Source organism: Megalops cyprinoides, chromosome 20, assembly GCF_013368585.1.
Source record: "Megalops cyprinoides isolate fMegCyp1 chromosome 20, fMegCyp1.pri, whole genome shotgun sequence".
In the NCBI taxonomy this organism is placed as follows: Eukaryota; Metazoa; Chordata; class Actinopteri; order Elopiformes; family Megalopidae; genus Megalops; species Megalops cyprinoides.
In genome coordinates, this window is record NC_050602.1 from 18,117,477 (window position 1) to 18,140,416 (window position 22,940).

Here is a 22,940-nt window from a genome sequence, read left to right on the forward strand (position 1 = left end):
TCTTTGTTTATTACCAACCTCTCCAAATCCAACAAGGCGTGCATGCGTGCTTGTGTGTGTCTGCTTGAGTGTGCACAACTCTCGTGGTTTGTGTATGTTGTCTGCATCCCCTTCCTCTTCCTCTGTTTATTACCAATCACTCCAAATCCTTGCACATCTGTGATGGTTGTGTCTGTCTGCGAGTCTGTTCTGAGGCGTGTGTGCTCCTCCTCTCACTCCTCCTCTCACTCCTCCTCTCGCCAGGAGGAGACTGCGCTGTTCCTGGCGGCGCGGGAGGGCAGCTTCGAAGCGGCGCAGATCCTGCTGGACCACTTCGCCAACCGGGAGATCAGCGACCACATGGACCGCCTGCCCCGGGACATCGCCCAGGAGCGCATGCACCACGACATCGTGCGCCTGCTGGACGACTACAACCTGATGCACAGCCCGCACGCCGGCCCCGCCCACCTGCCGGGGGCCGCCGCCCACCCCTCCCTCTGCGTGAGCAACGGGGGGTTCATGGGGCAGCGCCCCCAGGGGAAGAAGAACAGGCGCGGGGGCGTGAAGGCGGGAGCGGGCACGGCGAAGGAGCCGAAGGACGTGAAGGCCAGGCGCAGGAAGAAGCCGGCCGGAGGGGAGGGGCCCGTCGTCGGGGGCAGCGGGGAAGGGGGAGGCAGCAACGGCCCTCAGGCTGGCAGCAGGGAGACGGCCGGCTCTGTTGCTCCGAGCTCCGTCGTTCTGTCGCCGGTCGACTCCCTGGAGTCGCCGCACGCCTGCAGCGGAGAGGCCAGCGGAGCGGCTCCGCCCACCGTTCACACGCCCCTCCTCCCGCCCGTCGCTCACATGCTGGGCCAGCAGCAGGGCTGGGCGGGCCAGTCGCAGCACGGCTACGGCCCCGCGTTCGGACTCCTGCCCTCCCAGCTCTCCGGCCCGCACCCCGGCCTGCCCCAGCCTCGCTCGTCCGGCCCGCACCCCTCCATGAGCGTCCCCCTGAACCAAGACCACCTCTCGCCCGTCGTCGCCTTCCAGATGATGGCGCCGGTGAGCGGGCAGAGCCAGGGGCAGCCCCGCCCGCAGCAGGGCCCCGCTCACATGCACTGCGGTCAGGGCATGAGGTACCCGCAGCCCCACGGGGGCCTTCCCCATCCCCGCCCCTACCTGCACGGCCCAGCCGATGGCCAGCGGCGACCCCATCCGCCCTACCACCTGAGCCCGGTGGATCCGTACCCCACCCCTCCCTCCCAGCACAGCTACACCACGGCCGGGTCGGAATCCACGACCCCCCATCACATGCCGCACGCCCCTGGCGAGCACCCCTACCTCACCCCGTCCCCGGAGTCCCCCGACCCCTGGTCCTCCTCCTCTCCCCACTCCAACTCGGACTGGTCCGACGTCACCACCAGCCCCACCCCCCTGGGGAACGCTCACGCTCTGGCCCTCCCCCGACGCACCCACCTTCCCGAGCAGCAGGGCCAGGTGGGGATGCAGCAGACGCAGCCCCGGGGCAGCAGCATGCAGGCGTATGCCTAGAGACGCTCTCAGTCGCCCCCTGCAGGCACACAGACACACAGCAGCATGGAGGCATATGCATAAAGATGGCCTCTATCCCCCCTTCTGGTGCACAGACACACAGCCCTATGCATTTCCCTCTTCTATACTTTCTGTCATGTATTGCACTAATTTCCTGTCCTGTCTCATCCTCACTGCCTCCCCTCTGCTGCTGTTTACACATGGACAGCTTCCTGCGAGACGGTCCCTAATGAACTGCTAATTCCGGCAGGAAAACCAAACGCAAATGAATAAGCGGACTGCTTATTTTCTGCGTATGTTACAAGTAATCATGTGATCTGAGCTAAAAAATCAAGGACGGCACGGTTTAGGGCTTGGCAGAGCAAAGGAGCCTTGGAGGTTTTGATTTTTTTTAAAAATGTCATGTTATTTGAGGAAACTGAATCCAGTGAAAAGCAGGACAAATGGACAGGATGGACTGGATGTGTCTGCTTGCGGGAGCCCTCTGGGTCATTTTCCATGAGGAATATGCTTGTGTGACTTGCAACGTCCTCCCCTCTTTTTCTTCCTGCTGTATTGTTGGTTAGTTAAGTACTCCCCTGACAAAAAAGACTGGCAATTACAAACCAGTCTGGCGGTTACAGAGTTAATAAATATCACAATTCCAACAGTCACCTCCCCAGGCCTTCAGGTAAAAGCAAAAGCAGGGGTAAAGTATCTGTGTCATATTGAGGATCTGTCTCCCCTCTAGCTGTGATGGACCCTTTGAAGACCTGCACTATGTTGCACTGTATTCTTCGCTCAGTCCTGTCTTTCCTCTTGAGAACGGTGGCCATTTTGGTGTAACAGAGAAAGTATGAGGGACGGGCAGGGCCTGCACACTGATGTTTGCCACAGAGCAACCTCTGTGTTGTGGAGACCAGGGAAGCCGAAAAAGCGGGGTGGGAGACAAAGGCCAAAGTCCTTTCCTGACTGTCAAACCATACAGCCTGGTAATAACTATGGTTAGGGTGTTCTTGATACTTGGCACTCTCCCCAGGGTTCATTTTCTAGTGTTTATCTAGCTTTCTCATTAAGTTAATTTTCATCTCAGTTTATACATATATTTTGTAATACTGGTATGATCACATATTAATGCTGTCACAGACAGGGCCCCTAGGTTCTCTCTACTTCTGTGTTTTGTTCTTTTGTTCTTAGAGAGCAATTATCACTGTGCTGAAGTGAGATGGGGAAGGGGCAGGGTTGTTGTCAAAATTTGGTTTGATTTCCATTGTTCTTTATGGGAAGTGTGCGGGTACAGGTTGGGCACACAGTTGTTAGTTTTTCTCCAGTTAATCTCAATCTTCTTATAACAGTTTCTATCAGTGTGACTGGTTCTGAAATCTGTTTTTAAACTGCAGCATGCATTTTATATGTATTTAATCACTTTTGCTATATTTTGGTGTTCCTGTCTTAATTCACCTTTTATATAAAGACTACATCTGAACCTGAGTATTGCACTCTTCATGACGTTTCACTCTGTAAGAAGTCATGTGACACTGCAGACCTGTGGTGAATCGAGGGCTTTCTGTTACACTGCTGTCACGTGAAAAGCCAGAGAACAAAAAATACCACAAAAAAGGTTTGGAGGCTTACTGAAAATGCGCACGGGACCTATGTCCGAATGTTTAATCATGCATGCTGTACGTTCTTGTTCCTTGACACGCATTTTGCGACATCCCCTTTTAAAGGAGAGAGATACATGTGTAAAGCTTTTAAAGTTCTTGCCCATGTATTTGCAGTGTAATGTGTGTATGCTTCGGGCTGTCGGTCTAGTTGTTACTCATAAAAGCTTATCGACACCCAAATGAATTTTTATATGCATTGTATATTGTATGTTCGCTGTACCATTTTAACATGTTTACCAAAGGTATATCATTGTTACAAAACCGAGAAGGTTCTCATCTTTGTACACGATACAGTTATTGATTTTTAATAATAGACAAACGTTTTGACGAAACAAAAAACACCAATGATTTGACAGGTACTTAAATACACCAATAAACCTTTTTTCAGAACTCCGTGTGTGATTTACTTGCAGGTGTTAATAAAGGAATTGTGTTCTGTGTCAGTGATGCGCTTGTATGTGTGCAACTAAGGCCTACCTTATGCAAAAGGTCATTATTTGAATACTTTGAGTTTTGCTAACAACAGTGCAACGACAGTTATATTTCATTTAACAAAGCAAGACATAGATTTAAAATGAGACTCATAGGTAACTGATGTCTAGCTGCCTGACTCGTTTTGTTCCTAACACCTATTGTGCGCTTCGCCACCAGGTGTCTGTAGAGGGGCGAGACTCTTCGGGATGAGAGGAAGCGAGGAGGAAAAATCTTACCTGGACAGGAGCTTCTGGGTTCAGATCTATAGATAGTGGCGGTTCCGTAACCACTGGCAGCCTGAGAGCTAGAAACAGGGCAGGTGCAGGCCTTACCTTTCAAACCGATTGATTATTGGTTAAGACTGTTTGCTTTCCTCAATTAATCAAACGATGAATTCGCTGAATAATCAATACCAGTAGATATGATGAGTACTAATTTTATTTTTCAGATGGAATTACGCTATTTTTTATTGATTTTACACGTGCGGAATTTTCCTATATCCACATATTATTTTGACTTGTGGATAATTACTCTTTATTTCTGTCCAAATTCAGGAAATGCTAACTGATATGTGATAGTCTGATTTGCAACGATTCTGCAGTATAAAAGCTCGTGAAAAGATTCTTAATTTGTTTGATAGTCTTTGCTACACATTGTGCTCAAACGTGGTGAGACAGAGCCTACATGTAACGTTGAAAGTATCTAAAGTAATCAATTTTATTAAATTGAATTCCGTCTCAAAAAATTGCATGTTGCAAAGTCATACGGAAAAATGTTTTTGTCTGAAATTGAAGCGTCCTTTATCTCCTCGTCGCGTTGCAGAATGTAAACGACAACATGTAATTTAAACGAAAAAAAAAAAGAATAATTTCAAGTCTTATTTCAAATTACACAATATTGATCAGGGTGGTAGCTGTGGTAAGGAGAAACACCGAAATGTTGCTGGTTCAATTCCCTGCTCAGACGCTCCTGCCGTACCCTTGCGCAAGGCACTTAACCCAGAATTGCCTCGCTACATATCCAGCTGTAAACATGGAAAACATTTAAAAAACTTTAACCTACGAAAGTCACTGTGGATAGGAGCTTCTGCTAAATGACAATAATATAATGGAGTGATAACGAAGCAATTTGAGTTGGTTTCAGCCCGAGCTGTCATGCGATCAATGGGACGCTAGCGGAAATAAATCATTCGCGTGTACATATACCCCAAGCTTGGTGACACCGGCAGAGGAGGATTAAACGACAAACGGCTTGCCATAGGCTGGATCGCTGCTCAGCGCTACGTCCCTGGAAATCAAGTGGTAAGTGCACTATAAGGAGGAAGTTTCCTGGCTCGCTTGATATCAGTAGGCGCGCAGAAGACGCTATAGGTTAGTCTAACTAGGTAACTAGTTAGTGAACTTGGCTGGCTACCTAAAGTTACTCAGAGCCGCAACACAAGTGTTGACGATGCAGCTAGCAAGGTCGCAAGTAGGGTTTTACTTGTGTGATGTTTATTTTACAAACAAATGTAACATCGAGTTGTTACCTTCAAAGTGTAGCTAACGAGTCAGCTAACGTTCATTCAAATTAACTAACGTAACGTTAGTTAACTTTTATCTGGGTAGCTGACTTCACCTTTAGAAAGTAACGGTAACGTTGGTCTTGCTAACGTTCGCTAACTAAGGTAAAGTGCCGTTGCGATTTAAATTGAAAGCGTAGTCAGCTAACTTAGTTGCAGTCTCACCGGTTCGTTGACGCTCCTGGTTTGTAGTTAAATAATTACCTTTTTCTGTGCGTGGAGACTATCCGACTATTACTAGCAGTGTGTATGATCATCTGTGGAGTTACATTACAGTGCTTAACGATAAATCGGAAAGGGTATGAACAGTCATGTTATTAGGACAATACGAGAAATTGCCTTATTTCTATTTTTAATTTCGAATTTAGGGGTGGTTGTAACATTTCGGAATTTCAATGATAGTGAGCCGATTGATCAAAACTAAGATGTACAGTAATGAGAGTAATTGACAGTTATCAGACCAGTTTTTCTGAAAACCTGCCTCCTGATGTGCGGGGGGTAGATGTCTGCGTGGCATTCAGAATTTCATTTAGAGTGTCTGTTGATGCGGCTTAACCTGAAATTCAGGCCGTTCCTGTATGGAGAGTTGTTTCCAGTGTCATGTTCTGCACGCTGGTGTTTGTTCACCGTTTGTTTTAAAGTGTTCCAGTCTGTCCTTGATTTATACTTAGCTGTTCGAATTATCGATTGGGATTTGACAGCACTTAACAAGCATGGGCCACTAGTTCTTATTTTTTTAGGTCGGCATGTTCGGCGTGTTTGTACTATTGAAAGGATACAACCGAAACCTTTCTGTTAATGTTACTATACCTTTAAAGCCCTTATAAAACAAACATATGATGCAGACTTTTATTTTAGCTAGGAGTAGTGCTTTGTCCCGTGGGGCCCAGAACAAGCATTGCTCAGCTAAAGGAAATGTTTCCCACAATCCTGAAAGTATAAATAGTTAGACATTTTTATCCTTGAAAGTAATAGTGAGTGCTCAAATATCGCACTTTTTGAAAAGTCATGGAAGTAAAAGTCCATGTAAAAACATAACATTCTTTGTTTTATCTCTCACAGCAAATACATTAATGCCACCTTTAATGCTAAATCCGAAACTTTATCTTGTCAGTCACTGTTGAGCTATGATGGTGTGGTAATATTGCTAATAAATTGTGTTACTCAATGGCTTGTACATTAAGCTCACAACCAAAGCCCACTGGAGACTGGTATTTGCTACAGAGCATCTGCGAGTGTGCTAAGAAAAAAGAAAAATATGTTCCTCCAAAACTATTTCCCCATTGTTCCGTTTGTAAAGCAACCAAGTTTCAGAGGAATTGGACTACTGTGGCAGTAAAATTCATCACTGAAGTTGTACTTTCTTCCTTAAAAACATTGCTGAAAAATCATGGGAATTGGGGAACTCTGAAGCTGGTTAGAGACAGCTGATCCCGGTTTGTTCGAGGGGAAGATATGAAACAAAATATATTAATTAAACAACATCATAGTTTCACAGACACATCTTCAACAGCGGGTTTCTCTCATAAAGAATTTATACGCTTTGAGCACTTTATCTGTTCACCAGACTCTGCCGGTTCATAGCTGTGCAGCGCACTCATGCAGAATGGTAAGGGTAGTTGTGGACAAATTTAGCATCTAGGGGCTACAACAGCAGCATTGTGCTAATGCAATGTGTAGTAAACCTAACACAATCATCAGCTTACCTGCGGGTTCAGTCTACAGCACCTTCATTCAGACTTCATTGGAAATAAGCTTGTTAGTGACATTGATTACTAGGCAGGATGCAATGCCCATAAATATATGTAGAGGCGATAATAATGAACAACTTTAATGACCTCTCCGTTGAATGGGAAAATCTGCCAGCACACAGAGAATGGACGGCAAGATAAGAAATAATAATGACAAATTGTCATAGGAATACATAATATATTTAAGTGGTATTATCTGTTTCTTGTAAATCCATTTCAGGAATTATAGGGTCTGTCATTGATTTCCACTCTTGGACATGCATGCTTGAATGGAGTTGTACATGCGGATATCGGAATGTGACATGGCCTGTTTGAGCAATTTGTTGGCATGGGCTTCAGAAGTCTCTTCGAATCTGTGCAGATATTTCCATATTGTCAACTGTTTCTGCCATGATCAGCTCCACGCGATCAGCTATATGAGGTGAAGCCAAGGGCATTGATAGAAATGTTGATATGCGTCTGTGTGTTCTCACCAAGGCTTATGTCCAGGATCAGCTTCCTGTGTCAGCAGCATGTTCTCTGACTGAATACATACGTCACACAGCTGAAATCATATCTAGACAAATATTTGCTGGCCAGACCAACTCCCTCCAACAACAAAAAGCTCTTCATAATGCCCTTTCTCACATTTCTCCAGAGAGACATAATTAAGACCAAAAGTCGCATGTCTGGAAATGACAGCAGCCGAACCTGTTTCTCTGGCCCCGAGGGATAATGCACGTGGGGTCGAGTGTGCGTGGCATGTGGAAATACTCATTCCAGAGGAGCCTTTGTGATCCCTCGCATGACGTCACCGCCTAATGCTGCGTGGCAGGGAAAATACGGAACCTTTGTGTGTTCCACTGCTCAGAAGCAGACTAACCGTCACACACGTTTTACCTTACTTTTGAGTAACGTCTTTAAGCAAGAATTGCACTAGTATGTATGTGTGTAGTGTGTGTGTATGTGTGTGTATGAAAGAAAGCGAGAGACAGTGAGGGTTTGAGTGCGTGTGTGTGTGTGAGTGAGTGAGTGAGAGGGAATAGAGTGAGTGTGTGTGTGAGATGGAGTTTGTGTGTGTGTGTTTACAAGTGTGTGTGTGAGAGAGACAGTGATTTACTGTGTGTGTATGAGCGTGTCTTTGTCTGTGAGTGAGAGAGAGGGAATAGAATATCTGAGTATGCATGAGAGAGAGTTTGTGTAAGTGTGTGTGTTTACGTGCATGGGTGTGTGAGAGAGAGTGAGTGTTTTACAGTGTGTGAGTGTTTACGTGTGTGTGTGGAGAGTTGCCCTGTGTGGGGCCTGAGAGGTACATGTGTCTCAGTTTAGAGAGGTGCACAGAGAGGGCCTGTGTGACAGGCGCCAGAGCGGGAGCAGGCCTTCACAAGGAGCCAGTGTGTCCACCCCTCCCCAGGGCTCCCAGCAGCACTCAGCCACGAAAGCGTGGGCTCGTTTTTCACTCCTGTTCCCTGCAGTGGGGGAAAAACTGCTTATGTAATGTTATGATACTCTGGTGTACTCAGTTTTTAAAAAAGGGTCAGATTTAAGATGGCTATGTGTGTGGGTGTCCGTGTGTGTGTGTGTGTGTGAGAAAGGGAGTGCGTGTGTGTGAATGTTAGTGAAAGGGAGTGTGTATGTTTGAGTGAGAGTTAAAAGTGCGGGAGTGGTTTAGAGTGTGTGTGTGTGTCTGTGTGTCTGTGTGTCCGTGTGGCTGTGGCTATGGCTGTGTGTGTGTGTGTGTGTGTGTGGGTGTGTGTGTGTGTGTGTATGAGAGCATATCGAGTGAATGGGTGTGGCTCTCAGTCAGTTAGCACAAAGTGACACCCAGGTGCTCCCAGGTGTAACGTAAAGCATCTGGGGGCAGAGAGGTGTAGGGATTACAGTGTCAGGGAGGGGGAGGGGGGGTAGGAAAGAGGAAGGAGAGGAAGAAAAAAAAGCTGTGTTTAAACAGGAGGGAGTGAAGCAGGCAGGCCAGTGTGACACACGCAACACCGCCGCCCGCCTGTCCTCCACCCGGCCTCCGGCGCCTGACCGGCCACACATGGAGGAGATTCTCCGAGATGTGCACAGCAGGAGAACTGGTCTGAACACTCCTGCCTTGGCATGGTGTGTATGTGTGTGTGCGCGAGCGTCTGTCTGTCCGTGCGCTTTTCTGCTGGCATGGTTCCTCTCTCTCTATCTGAGCTGCTGCTGGATGGATAAACTGTTAGCTTGCGAGCTGCACATGTGTTTGGTTTGACCCTTCAGGTTCTCTCTCAGCTTCATATCTTACGGTCACTGCACATATCTCTGGTGGTAGGATGACTGGCTGGCTCTGGTCTGCGGGATGGTGGCAATCCTGTTTATGTTTATATGTTTTCTTTCAACAGAATTCACCAGAAAGTGTTTGTGCCGACAAGAAAACCTGTTTTTCTCAGACAGTTAGGGGTTGTTGCTCCTAAAGCAGAGAGCTCTGTGAACTTTGAGGAATTTGGTCGAACTGGAGGTGGAATCTGGGTGCTGAGATAATGTGGCATGAGTTTTCTCTGTTTGATTCTACATTCAGTTCAAATCAAGTGGCTTCATTAACATGACAAAGAATCATTTGTGTTTGCTGAAGATCGATGATATTTTAACAAGCACTACAAAACTGATTGGATCCAATCACACCTCGAATTATGGGAGCCCGTCTTTGACATGGCATCTAGAACATTATCTTACTTCCACAGTAACTCTTTACTGTTTTTTTTTACGCTTGATTTGCAGAAGCTTGTTCCTACTATGGCTGAAATGGTGAGCCCTTTTGTGTTATAGATTTCTCATTTTGCTAAAAGACAGCAATATTTTCAATGAACCTAAACAGTCAAAGAAGAGCTCATAGGTGGGCATGGGCTGCTTTATGATTCATTTGCTGTTTTGCTGGGGTTATATCAAGTGATACAGGAATTTGTCTCAAAGAACACAAAGTTCAACAAGATTATTCAGCGTTTACGGGAGACTTACTAACCTTCTTTGTGATGTCATAGTGTTACAAGGGTAACTTGTAGTCACATGATCCAAAATGGTTTCATGTATGACATTTTGGTAAACTCTATGTTTGGGACAGAGTTTTTTCAAGTAACATAATAGTTGAAAACACAATTGCCTGTATGCATTTAATCACAAATTCTCACAAAATCATTCTAGTTTATGTAATTAATAGTTTGATTATTTTAACGTTTTTATAGCACTTCTGTGTATTGGGATGCTTACACCACATGACATTTTTGGTCATATGTCATTTTTGCACACCACCAAAACTACAGAATCCATGATCACTCCATGAAGACCGTACATGTATTACTAGAGAAGACAGATAAGAATTATTTAATATAATGTAATCTATATAATATCCAAAATTTACATGTCACATCGTAGACCCATACATAATCCATTTTTATTGAAAGAAATGTAACGTCCAAACATATAGGAACTTCTGATTGAGGTAGTTTTGGTTATTTTATAAGCTCATCTGTTGGAATGCTTCTGTGCACTGTGCTTGTCTGGGAAGCTCCACGGTGCCTGCTCACCAGTTCAGCAGGTTTTGTTGCATGTTGCAGCCAGCTTCTTCAGCATTGTCATATCTCATGTCATCGGTTGAAGGGTGTTCTCCGTTGCAGGACTTGGCAAAAATGCCAAGGCACCTCTTTTTATGTGTTTGGCCCTGTTGCCATTGGTTGTTGTGATGAGATGAACTCAATGTTGAATTGGCTATTGCAAAGCCAGGGTAATAAAGGGAAAAAAACACTGTACACTGTGCGTTATGTACTGTCTGTCTGCTTGCTGTGTACATGCTGTCTGTGTGCTGTGTGTGTGCTTTCCATGTGCATGTTGTGTGTATGCCCACCCCCTTTTTACCTTTGTCCCCAGACTGAAATGTCTCCAACTGATCTGTCCATCTCTGCCTCTTCTGCACCTGCAGTCTACCCCAGAGGTCTCCCCCATGGCCCCGGCTCCTGCCGCGGAGAGCATGCCGCCGGTGTCTGCGTCGGCGACGTTGTGGCGGCTGAAGTACGTGTCGCTGGGGGTGCTGGTGCTGCAGACCACCTCGCTGGTGCTGACCATGCGCTACTCGCGCACGCTGCTGGGAGACGGGCCCCGCTACCTGGCCTCCTCCGCTGTGGTGTCCGCCGAGCTGCTCAAAATCCTCACCTGCACGCTGCTCGTCTGCAGGGAGCACAGTGAGTCTCGTGCTGCGCGCGCGCGCGTGCTTGTGTGCGTGTGTGTGTGTGCGTGTATGGGAGAGAGCAAGAAAGAGCATTTTAGTGTGTGTGTGTGTGTGAGAGAGATGGAGTGTTTGAGAGAGAGAGAGAGAGAGAGAGAGAGAGAGTGTGTGTGTGTGTGTGTGTGTGTGCGCACCTGTATGTCTGTGTGTGTGTGTGCATCTGTATGTGTGTGTATGGTTATGCTGGGTGCACACACAGTTTGCCTGGCACAGGCATATCCTGCTCAGAAAATGGAATCTCATGTGGAATGACATTTATATTTAGTCATTTGGCAGGGGCTCTAACCCAGAGTGACTTACACAGAGTGGCTGAGTCAAACTGCAATGACTTCAGCAGCTCTGCTAGGTGGAACTGCATTTAAAAAGAAGACTGGATTGCCTCTTTATTGTTAAAATGACTTCATTCCTAATATGATTTAACAATGGGAGTGTCTCAGGTTACCAAGCCAATTCAGCCTGTTTAAAACTAAAAAAAGTTGTGAGAACAAGAAACAATGCCCTGATTGTGAAATTTCCTTCTTCTGTAGCCTTTAAAGCCAAGCTCTCTGAAGAAGCGGCAGTACTTTATCAGACATATCAGAGTTGCGTTGTAGAGAACAAGCCTCAGTGTTCTTCCAGATCTTACGAGATCTGTGAACTTGTGTTGCATTTATACATGGCCCTGCACATGCTCTGAACGTCACCCCATCATTTGTGATTGTGAAAAAACAGCAGGGAGCCAGGTATACAGTCACCAATTGTATACCTGGTTTGTTTTACCGTGGCAATGTCTGCATTCGTGTAGCACTGCTGAGGTGAGCCAAGTACAATCTTTGAATACACTTACACATGGCGACGTCTATTTTTCGCACTCCAAACCACACAGTGCACTGCAGTGGGTGCTCATTGGAGGATATGCACTATGTCATCTGAGAAACTCGCAGGCGTCTGACACCTCGCAAGGTTCCGGGAGCGGTGAGACAAGGGGACTCTGACCAGCGCTCCCACCCCTGTGCCCCATGGAACAAAGCCAGTGTCTCCCTCTCTTGGCAGGCTACAGCGTTCGGGGGCTGAACCACGTGCTGACGGAGGAGATTGTGAATAAGCCCATGGACACTCTAAAGCTGGCCATTCCCTCAGGCATCTACACGCTACAGAACAATCTGCTCTATGTGGCTCTCTCCAACCTGGATGCTGCCACCTACCAGGTGAGGGGGACAGTGGGACAGAGAGGGAGGAAGGCAGGAGTGGCACAGAGACGCTAAGAGCACAGAATGTATGGATGTAATGTACGTGGGCCTTTTAGTGTCTCTCAGTAATAACAATGTTAATTTTTCATACTATTTTAATATACATTTTTTATAGTCCTTTTTTAAGCTCAAAGATGCTTTACAGAATTATGCCTGAAAGAAAAAAAATGAACATTTGGGCAAACAAATGAGAAAAAGTTCAACAGACAGGTTCCAACAGGACATCAGGGCAGATGCCACAGGGGAGAACAGGAGGCACAAGAGGATAGAGGTGTGTCAGGGGTAAACACAGTGGCATATCAGGTTGAGCAAGCCACAGTCAGAGACATGACTATTTAAGGAGATAGTGACACCTCATGTTGGTGAGGTAGGACCTGAACCGTGTAAATAAAGTGCCAGTGACAACCTGAGTCAAGAGCATATCAAAGAGAATCGAATAATTCAGTGTGTTGAAAGCTGCATTTATAAATACTGTACTGATAGCCAGAGACAGGAGTACGGCTGGGGGAGAAGATGTGTAGCTGGCTAGTGGACGAGGAGACTGGCAGGTAGCTCTTCAGGCAGGAGATGCAGCAGCAGGCAGAGAGGACCAGCACAGGTCCAGGAACAGCAGGGCAGACAGTGCGGCCCAACGAACAAAGGACCAGCTGGCCTGAGAGCAGGCGGGAAAGGGAATGGGGCTGGGACACGCAGGTTACTCACTGACTACACTGACGGCTTGATCACTGTGGTGCCAATCTAATGAGGAACTCCCAGGGTTACAACTTAGATATGCTACACAGCTTTTTAATGGTGAACGTGGTAAATAAAAAGGGAAATAGGGAAGTTAGAAAGTAAATGGAACAGGTGTGTGTTTGTGTGTCAGGTGACGTACCAGCTGAAGATCCTGACCACGGCGCTGTTCTCTGTGTCCATGCTGGGCCGCAGGCTGAGCATGTATCAGTGGCTCTCCCTGCTGATCCTCATGATCGGAGTGGTCTTTGTGCAGGTGAGCCCGTCTTTACCTGTGAGCCGTGTAATTCACCACTACCTGACATCTCCATGACAATATCTGGAACCCTGTAATGGCTGACTATGTCTGTGACTTTGTCTATAACCCTGTGACTGTGGTAGCTATGTCTGTGACTGTGTGTAACTGACTGTGCTGACTATATCTGTGACTGTCTGTAACCGTGTAACTGTGCTGACTGTGTTTGTGGCTGTACCTGTAACTCTGTAACTGTGCTGACCATTTGTACGTCGTGTCTGTGACTGTGACCGTAACTTGTCCGCGCTGTCTGTGTCTGTGACCGTGTTTAATTCTGTGGCGCACAGTGGCCCTCGGAGTCCCCGGCAGCGTCGGGGCCGGAGCAGCAGTCCGCGGGCTCTCAGCTGGTGGGCGTGCTGGCGGTGCTGGCGGCCTGCTGCTCCAGCGGCTTTGCGGGCGTGTACTTCGAGAAGATCCTGAAGGAGACTAAACAGAGCGTCTGGGTCCGGAATATTCAGCTGGGTCAGTGTGCATCCGTCTGTGTGTCTGTCCGGGTCACTCTGTCCTGCACTGTCGGGCTGCCTGAGCCTCTATGTGAATGTCTGCATGTCAGTCACATAATTCTGATGCTGTACTCTGATTTATCAACGTGACATACTCATATTTTAATTTAATGAGCACATCTACAAACATCTTATAAAACCACTAACTCTAGGCTAGGGTCAATATTGAGGTAGCTTTGTGACTACGCATTTTGATAGTTTTCTGTGTTAAACTACACTTCTCGGTTTTATAATGGATTTCATAGTAATCACTTAAATCCATAAAAATCCTTCAAATTTTCTCAAATGTGTACAGATTGAAATTACAAAAACACAGATTTTTGTACAGCATAACAAATGGATAATTAATATGCCTCTGCTGCTGCTCCAGTGTAAATATCAACTTGGATAATGAACTGAGACCCTGCAGATCAGACTCTGAGATCAGCACTAACAGGCAAATTCTGCTTTGAGTTGCCTACCTAGCCCCAACCCACTCCGTGCTAAACATACAAGAATTTGCATGTAAAGAGACAGAGCAGACTTTAAATTTTAGATGCTGCGAGCTATTGTTTCTAAACATACCCCATCAGGGCAGAGGTGTCATTAAAGCTTCAATACCCAAAATTCATCGCTGTGCAGTGTTGCAGTTATTACATCCTAAACAAATTGACCCTTTTACCTTTAGACAATTGCATTTGTGCTTTTCCGTAGGCTGTTTTTCTGTTTATCTGTTATCTCTCCCAACCTCTCTCTGTGTCTGTCTCCTCCCTCTCCCCCCGTTAGTCATTTTCTTCCTGCTTCTGTATCTCCTCTCTGACCTTCTCTGTCAACATTTAAGATTAAAATAGTTTTTTATGGGCAGTGTCCAGTTTTGCCACACCAAGTTTACAAATGGGAAATATATAATGAAACAACACCTGTATTTGGTGCCTGTTTGTGTAGCAATATGCGTGATAATGCAGTAATCTGTCTCCGTTTCCCTGGCCTGTGAGGCCAATGTGAAGGTCAATGTTTATACACAGAGGCCTTCAGTCCCTCTCTGGGATAAAGAGTCCATTCTAGTCTGGCAAAATGGTGTGGCATTGCATAACACTTAGACAGACTCCCTGGCATTAGCCACTTCCCTCTTATTCACACACGGGCACACAGACTGACTTCAGCCATTTTATGTTCATTCATTCACATACAGACACACACACAAACGCGTTAGCCAATACCCCATCACATGTAGACACTCACCGGCTTTAGCCGTTTTACACTCATTGACACATAGACACACGTTGTCACTCCCTATTGCTTCACAACACACACAGAAGGACACCGGCCCCCTGACATACTTATACACCCATTCACAATTATTCATTCACTCATACATCTTCACTCAGGGACCCTCACTCCACTGGTGTATGAATGAGTGTGGTGTGTGAATGTACATGTGTTTGTTATCTGAATATATGTGGACTGTGGTGGGTGAATGGGTTTTTATGTGGAGTGTGTGTGCATGTGTATGTGTGTGTGTGTGTGTGTGTGTGTGTGTGTGTGTGTGTGTGTGTTTGTGTGTATGTGGTATCTGAACATGTGTTTTATTCAGATGTGTGGTTTTTGATGTCCGAATGTATCTGAGATTTGGTATCTGTTGTGTGTGGTATTGGAATATGGAGTGTGTGATGTTTGGTGTCTGATGTGTGTGCTGTTTAGTTTATGGATGTTTGTGGTATTTGAATGTGTGTGGTGTGGTATTTGGTATCTGAATGTGGTGTGGTATCTGAATGTGTGGTGTCTCTCCACAGGGCTCTTTGGCCTGGTATTTGGGCTCATGGGGATGTTTGTGTACGACGGGAAAAGGGTGATGGAGTCTGGAATGTTCCAGGGATACAACAGAATCACCTGGATTGTGGTGGTACTACAGGTACCTGACTGTTATGATTTTTACTAATATCGTTCCAGTTCACATCATTAGTAGTTGTAGTTACAGTATAAGTGTTTGTTGAACACAGACTGGTTATTATGAGGATTTATTGTTCATAGCAGTTTGTATCTATCTGTTTTTCAGGCTCTTGGTGGCTTGGTAGTAGCTGCTGTTATCAAATATGCTGATAACATCCTGAAGAGCTTCACCACATCTATCTCCATCATCCTGTCTACTATCATCTCTTACTTCTGGCTGCAGGACTTCAACCCCACCAGGTAAACACCTACGTACACACACACACACACACACACACACACACACACTATATACATGAAAACATGATGCTGCAAAGAAAATTTCCCCAAGGGGGCAATAAAGTCAATATAGTATGGTATCCACACACTCATACACACTAATACACACATTTACGCACAATATACATGCACTCATACACATTCACACATTCACACATTCACTCACTCACTCACACACACTCTCACAGACATGCTCACATACACGTATGCTAACACAAACTTCCTATCCTGCCCGGTAACTTCCTTTCTCCTTCCTTGTCTTTCCTAGTGTTTTCTTCCTGGGTGCAGTGCTGGTCATTTTCGCAACCTTTCTGTACGGCTACCAGGGCAAGGTGTCCCCAACCCCCAGCCGTGTCTAATGCGGAGACTGCCGACACCTGAGGAATATTGGGAGCATGGTGGAGGAAGAGGAGGGGCATGAGGAGGGAGAGGAAAGAGGGGTGAGACTGGCGCACTCACCTGGTGCTCATCGTAACTGGAAACGAAGAAAGCAGGGGCGGTCCTCACTGGATCATGGTCAGAGCGAGAGGGAGACCGGACCTGTTGGGACTTACCCGGTTTGGGGTCTCCCCCGTAAACTGCTGCTGTAAAACACCAGGCCCTGCTCACACTCACAGCCTTGTACTCGATACTGTGATCCGGAGACATCCTTTCAGTGCAGGCTGAGCAGTCTGAAGAGGGAAAACTGGGCCACTGCACAACACAGAACCATCTCCCCGCTGGACTGGGCTTTATGGACCCTTAGTTTCATTTTGGCTGGGGAGATGGAAAAATAGTATAATCAAGTATAAATGAAGACTGGACAGCCCCAGGGGGCTGCAGGGGAATAAAAACTAAATATAAAAATGTGTGTGTGTGGGGGGGGGTTTCCATTATTTCATGGGAGAAGTAACAAGAATGCCTTCTGGTGGTGGTTGTGGGAACAAGAGATTTGCTAAAGACTGAGAGTTGGGGTTCAAAGTTTTTAAGTGAAAAAAAATTAAGACAGTGTCATGATAATGGACTGACCAAGTACATATGTGTACTGCACCGGTGCTCATACTAATGACACACATGCTGTTGACTCAAGGACAGTCTGTGTGCGCTTGCATATGGAAATTTAATGTATAATTCCATTGCCATGTGGTAAACCACCATGTACACCACTGTAGCTGTGACTGTTCCTGTGAATATGGGTGGGGGAGGAGGAAGGAGAGGAGGCTTTGCACCTTGCATTTAACACAGACCAACAGACAGACACATGCCTGCATATAAGCATACATACATCATTTTACATCGTTTATTTCAAAAATTTGCACGCAAAAAATGGAAAGGGCTCGTGTATTCTCTACTACATGTACAGGGACAGCCTAGCTCCTGCTATAACACTTCCACCCTCCTCCCACTAGTACTGCTCCACCCCATCGATGGGCACGTCCATCTGCTATTGGAGCTCCATATAGCTACCATTGCCTTGACTTAGCCCTTTGATCTGGCCTGGAAATAGTAATGAGGCAGTGGCTGAAGTGCGTAATCTGAACCTCGCATCCAAATTGCAGGTGATTGTGGAGTCGTGTCTTTGTGCTCCCTGAAGTTTTCAAACCAGTACTGACTACTGTTCTGGTCGTTGGATGTTTGTGATCATTGCTTAGGTTCGGCTGGTGGAGAAGCGGAGAGGAAGGGGAAGTTCCCTGAGAGGAGAGAGAAAGGCAGACGCGGAGAGAGCACAGGAAAGGATAGAGCAGAGACAACAGTCAGCATGTTCTGTGGGAAGGCCTGTGTGGTTTCTCCCTCAGTCAGCAGCAGTTTGGGAAATCTGGCCAAAAAGGCAGTCATATTTGAGACCATCTTGTCTCCAACCATAACCATAACCCCAGTGCTAATTATTGCATATTGAAAAATAGGGAACTGGTAGGAGAACCATAATTAAATCAAAAACATATTTAGCTCTTGCATTGTTTAAATATTGCATCTGTGGACAGGATGGTGAGCCTCTTCTTAACCTTCCCTTCTACTGTTGCCACCCTCTGTGATACACTCCAGCGTGATTGGCCAAGTCAATAGTTCTTCCTGTGTCTCTTTACCCACAGACTTGCGATTGGCTGAGGCAACAGCCCTGCCAGCCCTATGGGTGTGAGGCACACCCACCTCTATCCCTTTAGCTTTATGGCACCTGCACTCTGCAAGTCTGTATGCATTACATTACATTATGTTCATTTAGCAGATGCTCTTATCCAGAGCGACTTTCAGCCCAAAATAACAGAAATGTATGTCTGCAGAGTGGAGCTGGAGCTCTTCTCAAAGGTGCCTCAGGTCACAGCTGACTGCATGTGTGTGTTTTTGTAAATGTCATTGTGGTCAGACCAGATCAAGGCAGTGGAGAAAATCCATTTGGGGTTAGGGGGACCTGGGTCTGGTCTGAGAATATCAAGGCTCCTCCTCTACACTGCAGCCAAACTCTTCCCACTTTTTGAGCTGCTATGCTGTTCCTTTGACTGTCCCATTTTCCTTCCCCCCTAGAGTGTTTGGACATGACATCCTCCGTCTTGCTGTGACTGTTAGCATGTCATTGCATGGAGCTCTGTCCAGCACCGGTTCATCTGACACAGACTTCATGGGTCATTCATTATCTGTCCACTGCAGCGATGCAGGGTCATATCCACCACTGTGACACATGGTCAGATCTAATGTGGGGTGAGGTGCGGTGGGGTACGCTGTGGTGCAGACAGTGTATAGTCCTGTTAAGCAGCCTGTTAAGCACTGGTGCAGCACTGTCTCCCTAAAAGCAGAGCTCTCTGTGTCCAGTGGGGATATAGGGCAGATTTGTGTGACCTCCCCCACCTCCCATGATCCTTTGCTCGTTCGCAGACTGAAGGCCAGTCTCTGGGCCGATGTGCAGGTAAGGCAGCTTGCTCCTATGGCAGTTTTCCTTCTTACTGCTTCTCCCTACTACAGGCCCACAGGCACACATTTCCACACATTTCTCTAGGGCCTCTTCCACACGTTTACTTTGGTGGGATGACCACTAGGGGCGCTCCTCTCTTGGGCCTCCACATGAGCACCTGTGCGTCGTTGGCGTTGGGGCGGCCCAGGGCGTTGGGGGGTATGGGCTCCATGTGGGTCAGGATGCGCGGCTGCTCCTGGCGGGGCCGGCCGGCCAGCGTGGCGCGGGACCCCAGGGGCTTGGCGGGGTCGATGGAGATGTCCACCCGCATGCGCCACTTTATGGTCTGCAGCAGGATGGTCTCCTTGGTGACGGCGTTGAGTGCCACCAGCCAGGTGGTGAAGCTCTGGTCGCGCTCGACGCGGGTGAGGAGGGGAGTGCTGCTGTCACTCACGGGCACTGCCCACGTCACGCTGGGGTAGAAGTTGTCGTTCATGCTGACGGTGAAGCTGGACGGCTTGGAGGTGGGGCCGGACAGGGTCACTGTCTCCGTGGTGTCGCCGTACCAGGGGTAGCTCACGCCGTCCGAGTCGCTGATGGCCTTCACGCGACCCTCACGCAGCTCTGGCAATTCCCAGCTTGACCTGCAGGGGGAGGAAGAGAGATCAGGCTGACTGCTCTCACAGAAAGGGAGAGAGAGACAGAAAGACAGAGACAGAGAGAGCAATAAAAGTCCCCATTCTAGAAAGGTTAGAGAGGCTGAGAGGGAAATAAGGTTAGGGAGATATAACAGGAAGAGTGTACTGGCCCAGAGCCACAGATTCCCAGAATCTCATTGATGAAGCAGGCAGTGTGTGTCAGCAGGAGATGAATATTTCAACATGCGCAGTGCCCTCATGTCAACTCCATCTGTCTGCAGAACTCCTCCTTATCTAGCACCTCTACCCTACACCAAAATACCTCCCACCCTCCCCCCCAAAAAATCAGCTCACCCACAAGAAGTGGACAAGGCTGCATATGCAAGTGCACATACACACACACACACACACACACAGACGTTTGCACTTTGAATGATATATGCACCATTGCTGAATTATTATCTTAATTGGAATAACTTACATACAAAATCTCACCAACAGCCAAAACACAAGTACAGACTAAATAATGAGTCAGGGTTGTAAATTTTTAACAAACCTCCAATTAAAATTCCACTCCTCTCATTACAGGTAGAGTGTGTTGCTTATCTAGCATATGTCATCAGCTGAGGGTGAATTAATCACTATTACATGGAGTTGTCAACATACTGAGTTACTTCTAGTCGTGTGGTGCTCAAATGCACTACTCACACACTCGCACATACACACACACACACACACACACACATAATAAAACCTTTCTTTCAGCACCTGCCCACAACCCTTTGCCAGTAACAGTGGGAGAGTAAGAAGATTGTGGAACATTGATGAAGATGCAGAACAATGACGTTTGTGTGTGTCTGTGGGGGATTGGTGGGCGTCACCTGACAGCGGGCAACTCACATGCCGATGTCGCTGTAAGTGTTGTAAAACTCCATCTGCGTGCAAGCCTGTATCCAGCCCACTACCCAAGTCTCATTGCGCGGAACGGGCGGCATCACCAGGCGGGCCGAAGCCTTGAAATACGGCGTCTTGTAGCGCAGCACAATGGGCGAGTCTTCCTCAATTACCGTCGGCAGCTGGTCGATGGTGGCGGAGACGTCGTACACCACGATGTTCTCCCGATGAACTCGCGCTTTGCAGGCGATGCTCTGAATGCAGCCCATGGCGGTGGCTAGCGTTAGCGTTAGTAGAACCAGCCAGGGAGAGAGCAGCCCAGACGGGGTCACCATTCTCTCCAAATTGAAACGACCATTAATTAGTCAATAGATCCCCGCTGGTGATGTGAAGACCTTCAATAGATCAAGAAAATAAAAACAGCATGACTGATGGAAACAGTTTGCCTCAGCTACATTTGGTCCATTAAAGCACTACTGACTGATTCTGATAAGAAGGGGATGGCAATACGAGGGGCAGTGTATTACTACGGACGGTTGGAGGAAGGCACACCGCCGCCCATCCCCAGTTCTTCCCCTGTATGTCCGTGTCCTAGTAGGCTACCGCAGCGCCGGGTTTCCTCGGACCGGACTCGCTGCATGTGCCTGGCGCCCTTTCTCTTGGAATCCACGTGTCCGGCAGCAGGTCTGTGCCATTTGAGTAGCGTCTTTCTGCCCGGTGCGGTCATGTCAGAAGCGAAGGTGATAGGGACAAATGAGAGGCGGCGAGTCAGTGCCTTTGTTGGAGACGTGCGTATTGTTGTTGCTGCGCCCTGGGATGAGGGGACTCAGCCGGCCAGGGCGGTGAAATATCAGACAATGGTCCATGCTGATCGCCGCTGTAGGGTTCCTTGCTGATGTCCGCATGAGGAGAATCGGCTTCATTGCGAAGGCAGCAGTATAGCTCGGTCGAGCGCTGCAGTATCTCTCATTTCGCCTTTCGTTGTCTTCAGTGAGCTGCTTGGTTTGAAATCCACGCTAGAGATATAGTGCAGAGCCTACGTAAAGGAGCTGTCAAACTGTCAATGGAAATGGCTAATTCAGTGCGCCTTATTTCATGTGAATGATCTCTATTGTTGTCAGTAGTATTAACACATTTTCCCCGTCTAACACAATCACCGTCTTTCACTCCGATACGCTGACCCGATAACGGCCGCTGTTCAGAATCGTCCTGGTGCTGATGCCGAGAGCGCGCCTGCGGGGGCGCGCGTGAGAGACAATAAAAAGCTCCTGAGCCAGGATCCTGAGCTCTTATTTCTCCGAAAAAGACCAATATCTCTTTATAAAGACTCACTTTCAATGACAAAGATAGTTGATGGTAATCATAGAACCACAGTATATTGCCCTCTAGATTCTACAAATCCTGATTAATGATTTTGGACGTGAGGCTGGCAAATCCATGCTAAATCTAAGATGATACTAAGGACATTCCCAAGAAGGCCTGTTCCAAACATATATATCAGCCTTCTACCTTTATATTTGAAATTAGTCATCTCAGACATCGAAACACCTAACTATAACAACCCGTGTGAGGTTTCAGCAATATGTATTTCCACAGAATTGTTTCATCGAGGTGATGTCTGCTTTGATGACTTGTAGCCTATGAATTTTTCTTTTATGACATTATGATTATAGAAGTACCCTTGGCTCAGCACCAATTTTGGATAATCAGAAATTACCCCAGGAAACTCTTTGAACTGCCACTGTACTACATATTTCACAGAATAAGAGGACAGTGCACATTTCTATTTCTATATATAACACAGGTGTATGGTTGGATTTGATTTGAAATTACAGTATATTGTAGCTACAGTGGTTAAATATATTATTTTTATTCATTATCGGTTAATGTTGCTTTTTCTTCAAGTAGCATATTGAAGACAGCACACACTCTGCCACACCGGGGGTGTTTTGCAATTGGGGAATTCTAATCAGCACAATCGCCATTTAGAGCACTTCACAAAACAGTTGTTGTTCATAGGGCTTGGTGTAGTCATGCTCCTTCGTGTATTGAATGCAATCCTGTTCAAGCGGTATGTTTAGATTGCACTAGGAAAACCTGTTTGCTCACAGGTTCCTTGCTGAGCCAGTCCGAGAGCAGCATTAGCTGAGATGGTTCAGGGTCCCAGTATTCATGTGTTTTTCATTATGTTTACTTAGCATAATTATGTAGCCTTCAAAGCTCAAGGGTACTGCCCCCTCCTGGAAATTGAGCCGGCAGTTCTGTATGGTAACGAGCGCTGTTCTCTCCACTACTGCATCACTCGTTAAATGAGAGAGCGCCGACCGTAATCCCGGTCTGTATGCAGAGCAACTCAGTGCTTCGTGCTGCGGATCAGTATGTGTCTTCTGTTGCAGTTTAGTGGATATTGTTGTA

At 46.9% G+C, this 22,940-nt stretch overlaps 3 protein-coding genes across 7 annotated transcripts in view; 2 read left to right on the plus strand and 1 right to left on the minus strand.

Annotated features, from left to right (window-relative positions):
* LOC118795368 (neurogenic locus notch homolog protein 2-like) overlaps positions 1-2,108 on the plus strand; it is a 35,111-nt gene extending 33,003 nt beyond the window's left edge. The window contains exon 34 of the mRNA XM_036553811.1: positions 244-2,108. Within this exon, the coding sequence (XP_036409704.1) occupies positions 244-1,509 (1,266 nt within the window). The 3' untranslated portion in view covers positions 1,510-2,108. The remainder of the gene's footprint in view (positions 1-243) is intronic.
* Positions 2,109-4,866: 2,758 nt separating this feature from the next.
* LOC118795263 (UDP-N-acetylglucosamine transporter-like) lies at positions 4,867-16,950 on the plus strand. Of its 5 annotated transcripts, XM_036553627.1 has the most exons (9): positions 4,870-4,930; positions 8,872-9,001; positions 10,861-11,119; positions 12,196-12,350; positions 13,258-13,380; positions 13,707-13,881; positions 15,695-15,813; positions 15,958-16,091; positions 16,399-16,950. In XM_036553627.1, the coding sequence occupies exons 2-9, from the start codon at positions 8,981-8,983 to the stop codon at positions 16,487-16,489; spliced, it is 1,077 nt and encodes a 358-aa protein (XP_036409520.1). In that variant the 5' UTR covers positions 4,870-4,930; positions 8,872-8,980; the 3' UTR covers positions 16,490-16,950. The 5 variants fall into 5 exon arrangements, with proteins under 5 accessions (XP_036409522.1, XP_036409520.1, XP_036409521.1 ...); XM_036553629.1 differs by lacking the exon at positions 8,872-9,001 and having other exon boundaries at positions 4,867-4,930; XM_036553628.1 differs by lacking the exon at positions 4,870-4,930 and having other exon boundaries at positions 8,779-9,026.
* A 2,164-nt stretch (positions 16,951-19,114) lies between these two features.
* On the minus strand, positions 19,115-20,912 carry LOC118795594 (protein FAM78B-like). The gene is made up of 2 exons (XM_036554203.1): positions 20,532-20,912; positions 19,115-19,637 (listed from the first exon to the last, which is right to left on the minus strand). Exons 1-2 carry the CDS (start codon positions 20,858-20,860, stop codon positions 19,115-19,117), a joined length of 852 nt encoding a protein of 283 aa, XP_036410096.1. The 5' UTR covers positions 20,861-20,912.
* Between the last annotated feature and the right edge of the window lie 2,028 nt (positions 20,913-22,940).